The following is a 7,900-nucleotide window of genomic DNA, read 5'->3' as shown; positions in this document are numbered from 1 at the left end:
CTCAGGAAAACATCGCTAAAGGGACAACATTTATTCCTTTTCCAAATGTTACAGTAAATCCGGGTGGAAGAATGGTTTTAGCAGTTAGAAAAAAAAAAAAGTACAAATCTGGGGTTTGGCCATTAAAAGTTATTTACAACAATGGGAGGGGAAAAGACAACAAGAAGTTGTTTCACATTACAGACCTCCCTCCCGCCTGAAGCCTAATACTTGCTTATCAAGTCAGAGACATGGTTGATTTCACAAGCTGGAGGTTTGAACTTGAGTAAGACATTTATAAAAACCCAGACAGGGGCAATGTCCTCCCCAGCCCAGGTGCCACTAGGCACAGCACAAGAGACTAAGAATTCAACAGGGGAAAGGCTGGACACTCAGGGTTTGGGAGTAGAAGCCCCCACTTCTGGCTCAGGGGGTTGAGAAGCAGGATAAACAAAATGAACTTGGAAAAGAATTGGAAACCCAGCAATTGCCTTCTGCAGGGATGGGGGCTCGGGAAGGAGGTAGGGAAGGAGCATTTCACATCACTAACCTAACTTGGGAAACCGTAAGGGACCATCTTCAACTGGCCCTAAGAGTAAGACCAAAATGGCTGATGGGAGAATCCACAGGAGGGAGAAGGGTGCGTGGCTGGGAGGGGGCAGCAAGCCCCTTCCTTTCTGGGCACAGGAAGGCAGCCAGGGCACAAGGTCCAGGCAGTGACCTCACAAGGACAGCACAGTTTTTGCAGCTTAGAGATCACCCACCTGCCCCCACCCAGCTACTCATTCTGCTCAGCACTGGCAGATGTGGGGCCACTCTCAGGGCCCGAGGGAGTGGACGGCTCTGCACCCTGGGGCCCTGCCTCCTCTTCGGTGTCTCCCTTGGAGGCAGCACTAGCCTCTGCCCCTTTGGCCTGGGGCTCTTGGCTCTCAGGGGTGGCAGCGGCCTTCCCTTCTTGGGCAGTGCCCTCATCGCTGCAGGCGCTGATTTCCCCCTGCTCCTGCTCTTCCTCTGTTGGTGAGGAGGCTGAGGAATCACCCCCGCCCTCCTTCCGATTTTTCTTGAAGGACAGGCCACTCAATTTGAAAGGCTTCTTGAAAGAGAATTTCTTCTTCTTCTTGGGGGTCTCCTTGGGGGCGACCTCCCCCTTGGCCTCAGCTTCCTGGCTAGGTGGCGCTGGCTCGATGGCATCACCAGTAGCCCCAGCTGCCTCATCTGTTCCGTTCACGGGTGGTGACTCCCCTTCACCCTTGGGGGTTAAGTCTCCGTTGCTTTTCACGTGGCCATTCTCCTGCGGGGCAGAGGAGACAGCAGTGAGGGCCGGGGCCCTTCTCCCCCTCCCCCAACCCACTTCGGGGCCCCTGCAGGCTACGGAACCCACCACCGGGGTCTACAGCAACCAAGTCTGGCTTTGGCCTCACTCCCATCCAACATCACCCTCACCCCTCATAGGCGCGCAGGGACGGGCGCAGCCACCAGGAGGCGCTGGGGTACGGGCCCCCACCCCCCTCCCGCGGGGCGCGCTCTCTATTTTCCGCGCGGAACCTCCCCGGGCCTGGATCCTTCGCTGGCGGGCCAGTCAGCCTTGCCCAGCGCTATTGGGCGGGAAGCGGCCTCGGGGCGCTGCCTCCCTGCACCTGGACGGCCTGTTTTCCCAGGCTTGCGCTTTGTGTGAACAGCCCCCACCCACCCCAGAGTCTCCCCGCATCTTTGCTTCCTGCCGCTTCAAAAGCCCCCGCGGGCTGCCGAGGTCGGGGCTCCAGATGGGGCGCCCTGGGCGCTGAGCACCAGCCCCGCAGCCCCAGACGCCCCCTTGGTGCGGCCTAGCAGCGCCTTTGTTCCCGCGCGGCCTTCGGGGCGGCCTGGGGGCAGCGCCCGCGGGCCGGGCGCGAACAAAGAAGGCGACGAGCCCGGCCGGCGCCCCCTCCCGCCCCTCCCCTCGTTCGCCCGCGGGGGCTGCGGCGCCGAGAACAAAGGGACCGGGCGGGGGAGGGGGCGCCTCGTGTCCCGGGCCGGACAAAGCGCGCGGCCCCGGCCCTGGGCCCCAGAGGGGGCGAGGCCCGCGGGTTGGGGGCCCGGGGCCGCCGCTGCGAGCGCACTCACCTGTCCGTTGGCCTTCGCGGGGGAAGCGCCCGCTGCCTCCTCGGCGGTCACGTCGCCCCGGGGAGCCTTGGAGCTCTGGCTGCCCATGATGGGGGTCTGCTGGGGGCGCCCGGAGCCGCCCCGCGCTGGCGCCGCAGGGGATAGTTCGGCTGGGACGGCCCGGCGGGCAGAGGGGTGGGGCTGCGTCCGAGGGGGAGGGGTACGGGGGGCAAAGCGCGCTGCACCCCCGCTCCGCAGCCGACCCGCTAGCTGCGCCCGCCGCTGCTGCGCTCCGCGCCAGAATGCCGCCCGCCGCCCGCCGAGCCGCCTATATGTACGCGCCCGAGGCTTGGGGCGGGGCCGGACATTTAAATGAGCACCCAATCCCGGGTGGAGGCGGGGTCGGGCCCGGGTTCCTCTCGTGCAGTGGGCAGTGCCAGCTGTCTGATGCCCCCTTCACTCGGGACTACCAGGGGCAGGTAGGGTTCAATGTAGGAACGAGGTTCCCGGTCGGTCCGGGAGATGGACTGGGAGGAGGCCGTCTATGAAGAAGCCCTCGATCATCCCAGCCCACTTTCAGCCTCATGCATGCTTCACAGTGGCGAGGCCCGGTTCCCCGCTTCCCCACTGGCTGCTTGAACTCTTGGAAGGGCTCACATGTCCGGACTCGTCAGACGGCTGGTGCTGAGTTAGACTCTAGAAATTTGTTCAAAACTCACGCGTGCGCGGGCGCGCACACACACACACACACCACAAACATCCTCTGAGTTCAGCGCCCCCTCGGGATTCAAGCCCCACCCACATCCCTGTCAGTCTACCGCGGCCAACCTGAGGGGCTGACCTAACTCGGGTCCGAATGGTGAGATTCAACAAGGCAGTGTTCAGTCTGTTGGTGGCCAGCTCCTACTCCTCACAGCCTAAATCCATTACCAAGTCTCTGTCTCTCTTTGTCTCTCTCTCTCTCTCCTCTCTGACTCCCCTTCTCCCCTGTGTGTGAGTGTGTGTCCTTGACCAGAAGTCGTATCTTCATCCCCCCCACCCCACTTTGTAAGCAAAAGATCCGGGGGCTCAGAGTATACCCGACCCCGACTTAGGCCTGTTTTCCCTCCTCTTCCCCATATAGGTAATATAATCCCAGTGAGGCTCAACAGACTTCAAATACCCCTTCCTGAATGTGACAGAAATCGTTTGATTTCTTCCACAATTGTGGCACACCGTTAGGGATAACCCCCCAAACCTACCCAGTTTGAAGATTTTGGCCCTGTTCCGCTTCCTTCTTTGGACCAGGTAGGCCAGTTAGAATCCCAGAGTCCTTGGTTGGACCTAGATGTATTTTCCGGTGTGTACAGCTGCTTCCTCTTGTCCCCCAATAGGAAAGGCTTCTTCAGGCTGGAGGAAGCCAAATGTTGTGAAAGAAAGGCTGTGTCCTGAACAGCTCAACATGTCTCTCCCTCCTAGGGGAGACCTCCTGGGAGGCCAGAAACTGAAGGTGTAAACACCCCCAAGGCCTGAGAAATCAGGGAACGCCACACAGATCTGAACGCAGAGGGATGAGGTAGCTTCCCGCATTCTGTGTTTACTCCTGTGCCCATTCCCACCCTGATTCTGACACGACAGAACTGGCTTCTCCTTTCATCCCCAGTTCAGAGTAGGAAAGTGACGTGTCCCAAGGAAACAGCAGCTACCAGTAGTATAGGGTGAAAAAACAAAACAAAACAAAACAAAAAACCCTTAGGAATTTCCTATTGAGAAATGGGGCTGTCCGAGAAGGGTGAGAAGCAAGAAGAATTATTTGGGGGCAGGGAAGGTCACAGTGTCCCCACTGCAGGTCACCATTAAGGGATGGCTGTCCTGACCTGCTCTCTGTCTCAGCCACAATAAGAGACCCACAGTGCTGTGGGGCACTGCCTGTGCTAGCTAGCTAGCCGGACTCAGTGAAGTGTGTGTGTGAGTCCTTGGAGGGGTTGGGGTCAGAGGTTAGGAGTAGATCTCAAGGCTCCTGCTCTCCAGGCACTGCCTGGTGGGGACAGAGACAAGTCTCTGAGAAGACTCCAGGAGGAAAGAACACCAGGGCTAAAGTCCCCGGAGCCCCTAAGAACCTGGTTCACAGGGGAGGCCCTGCATCTTCCCCGAACATCCCTGGAGTCTGAGGAGGGGGTTCCAGGGTCTCAGCAAGTCTAGGTCCTAGCAAAATCTGACCTCTGGAAAAGGGAGGCTGCTGGGGGCTGTGGAGGCTGAGTCCAGCAGCCCCCACACTGGGGCTCTTTTCTCTCCAGCTGCTGCCAGCCTGAACAATGCTCCCTTTGTTCCGGGACTCTGAGCCTGTCTGCAACTGTGTGTCTGTTTGCTGTGTGTGACTTCTTCATATGGCTTTGTGATTGTGTGTGACTTGTGATTTTGTGTATGTGTGTGTGTGAAAGGGAGAGAGAGAGAGAGAGACAGAGAGAGAGGGAGAAAGAGAGAGAGATCCTTGGTGGTACACTTGTTATTGTATGGTTTGTGAGTCTGCATCTTTGATCTTTGTTTGGTTCTCTATATTCAAGAGTTAGAGAGCTTTGGTGACAGCTGGTGACTCTTTGAGACTTTCAGGGTGAATTCTTGGCCTTCCTGGAGACTGTGTGTTAGTAACTGTGTTGGCGATCGGATCGGATGTTGGTAACTGGGCTGAGCGTGTATGAGGCTGAGGGAAGAGACTGCAGAGTGGCTATTGTGTGAAGCTCTTCCCAGGGGGCTTGTGTGTGTGAGGGAGCCCCTGAGACTGTGGTAGACTGTCCCTGTTAACTTGAGGCTCTGGAAGGATCACTGGAGTAGAGGAAATTTCAGCTCAAGAGTTGCCTAATTCAGACTGACCTGTGGGCATGTCTCTGAGCTCTTACTCTTGGGCTTCAGAGGGTTCCTTGATTGCTAAGGATGTGTGAGGGTCCCACCCAGTGTGGCGGTACCCTCCCTGAGCAGGTGGTCTTGAATGTGTAGGGGAGCTACCTGAGCAGGAGCCGGGGAGCAAGCCGCGGTCTTCAGTGGGTTTGGCTGCAAGCTGCAGCTTCAATTCTCGCCCTGACTTGCCTCAGTCCTGGACCGTGAGTGACCTGGGGGTTATAAGCCAAATAAACCCTTTCCTCTTGCTTTTGGTCAGTGAGGTGGAGGTTCTGCCAGGATGGAGGAACAAGAGTAGTGATTGGGACGGATTGGAACTGAATCTGCTATAACTCGAGACCAGTGCTAACACATCCACCCCTCGCCTGCCCCAGACCCGCGTTAACACACCCCTCGCCTCCCAGTTCTCCTGGTAAGAGACCCTTGCTTTCCGGGGGTTCAGGGCTGATCATGCCAGTGCATGCTTTCAACCCCGGCACTACCGGACCGGAGGCAGGTTGATACCTGTGAATCCGAGCCCAGCCAGGTCTACAGAGTGCGCCTGGACAACCAAGGCTGTATAATGTGAACCTATCTCAAAACAAACATACAAACAAACAAAAACAGTGGAGCTCTTGGTTAAAGAGATGGCCCAGTTGTTAAGAGCGCTAACTGTTCTTCCACGAGGTTCTGGGTTCAATTCCCAGCACCCACAGGGTGGCTCACAACTGTCTGTAACTTCAGTTCCAGGGAATCCAGATCTTCTCTTCTGGCCTCTGTAGGTATACACATGGTTCACAGACATGCAAGCAAGCAAAACATCTATACTCATAAAAATAAAATGAAATTAAAAGTAAAATTTAAGAAGGCACCCTGTAAGCAGGCCTCAGATACTCACGGTGAACCACGGGGCTGGATGTATCAGCTGAGCTGGGGTAGGGAAGCGTTCTAGCCATGGAAACAGTTTATGCGAAGGCCCTGGGACAGGAGGAGACTTGGAGGGGGCTTGGTTCTGCTAGAGGGTCTAGAGAGTGGTACTTGGCATCGTCTGGATCCTAGCTCCGGGATCTACATCTCCTAAAGCATCCTCCTGAGCAGAAACCTCAGATCTGGCTTGGGTCAGCGTCTTGCTCACACTAAAAAGGGGGTAAATGTTGAGACACGGGGGTCCTGCTCATAGAAGCTTTCTATCTAGTAGGACATGCAATGGTTTAAGGAAAAGCCAGACTCGTTGGATGAGGGACCAGTGGCACTTGTGGAGGAAGAGGTTAGATCAGGGGACAGTGAAACTGAATTTTCGATGGAAGGAAGAGCCTCCTAGCCTGGGACAAGCCTGGAAGACAGGATCCTTGCTTTCAGAGACTGAGTGTAGAGACAATGGGGACAGGGTGACACTGTCCCTCTTTTCCTATTGTGGATGATAGCCAGCAAAACATCCATTGAGCGAGGCTGGGCATCAGAGGAATCTGAGGAGTTTCTAAATCTTGCCTTGATGGATTTAAGGGGTCCATGGGAGGTCCAGAGGCTTCAGGCAGCAATCAGACCTGGACATGCGTCTGCACATATTTCCTGAGACAAAGGCCGGAGCCTACAGTGTGGGTAGTGACCTGAGAGGAACAACAGTCAGGTTTTAAGACAGGACTAACCCCGGGAAATCAGGGCCTCTGGTTTCTGCTGTGTGAGGTCATCCAGGAAGTGGCCAGGCTTCAGGAGGACTAACTGGGCGGGGCGGGCAGCAAGGGAGGGCCTGGGAAGAAGCCTTACTAAGACAAGAGCTTCCAGAATACAGAGTGAAGGAGATTCCTGAGCACAGGAGCTCTTCAGCAAGAAGCCAGGCAAGACGGACAGATGGCAATGCGGGTGGCTTATGGCATTGACTGAGCACATTATCCTAGGACCCTGGAGGTACGGCCGCCACAGTCCTCAGTGGCGGAAGAGAAAGCAGGAGCTAGGCCTAGTGGAGGGCTTCGATGACAGTAAGAGAAGAGAGACAGAGACCGAGAACTGGAACAAAGACACCAGGCAGGCACTGGGCTCAACTGGAGGCATCCAGAAAAACACTTCAGGTGAATAGGAGTCTTTAGGGACTTGGCAAGAGGAACCCAGCAAGAACAGGACTGACTTCTGGACCCAGCATTCCTTTTCATGGGCCTGGGCTCTCCGGGTTTCCGGCTCAATTGCCAGCAGGGATCAATTCTGTAATCTTCCTGTCAATTCTAAGCCTTGAGCCTTGCTATGGATTCTGGGCCACTGCAGGGGGAGTTCTGAAAAATTCCCTTTCAGAATTTTAAGCTATCCTGAACTTTTGCTTTTCCTCCTCTTCCTTACCTTTGAAGTATATATGTAGGAGTTGGTGCCAGGACAGGGTTGGGAGGTACTGGTGCCAGGACAGGGTTGATGGCACATAAGCTGACTGGATGGGCACATTCTCTGTGGGGCTTGGTTGCCCTGATAGCAGAAGCTCGTGCTCCTGGCTCAATTCCCCGAGCTTGATGAGGTCACCAGAAATTCAACCCAGTTATCTGGGTTGTGTTGAGCCTGCCCTTGCCCCGACTCCCTCCCTCCTCAACTCTTGGGCACCTTTGGGGAAAGACTATCCTTCAGTAAAGCCTGGATTGCTTACAACTTTCCAGCCAAAATCCCCAGCAAAGGGGAAGTCCCTCTTACCAGGGAAACTGAAACTTCCAGTTCATCTCCAGTCACACCCTTTCCTCTGCATGCCTCTGTGACACCCTTTCCCCTCAGCGTCTTCCTCCAGGTGATCTAAGTTCTGTATCTGTAGGTGCATCCCCTCCCCTAAAGTCATGCTTTGCCATCTCGGACAGATGAGGACCTTGGGAACCACTGAGGTTGTCACAAGGTGTGGTATGGCCTAAGCATCCACATCGACTGTGCCGTCTCCCCAGGGCCATTTAGTGTGGGTTACACGAGCCAGGGCGTGAGGGAAAGCCCAGAAGCCCTGCCCCCCAGCGTGCAGACCCTGCAT

General features: G+C 56.1%; 1 protein-coding gene across 1 annotated transcript; it reads right to left on the bottom strand.

Annotated features, from left to right (window-relative positions):
• Positions 1-16: 16 nt before the first annotated feature.
• Positions 17-2,380, bottom strand: Marcksl1 (MARCKS like 1). The gene is made up of 2 exons (XM_052177462.1): positions 2,083-2,380; positions 17-1,270 (listed from the first exon to the last, which is right to left on the bottom strand). Exons 1-2 carry the CDS (start codon positions 2,167-2,169, stop codon positions 758-760), a joined length of 600 nt encoding a protein of 199 aa, XP_052033422.1. The 5' UTR covers positions 2,170-2,380; the 3' UTR covers positions 17-757.
• Between the last annotated feature and the right edge of the window lie 5,520 nt (positions 2,381-7,900).

This window comes from Apodemus sylvaticus, chromosome 3 (assembly GCF_947179515.1).
Source record: "Apodemus sylvaticus chromosome 3, mApoSyl1.1, whole genome shotgun sequence".
Classification (NCBI taxonomy): Eukaryota; Metazoa; Chordata; class Mammalia; order Rodentia; family Muridae; genus Apodemus; species Apodemus sylvaticus.
The sequence above is the reverse complement of the archived record's forward strand: the minus strand, read 5'-3'. Positions and strand labels throughout refer to the sequence as shown.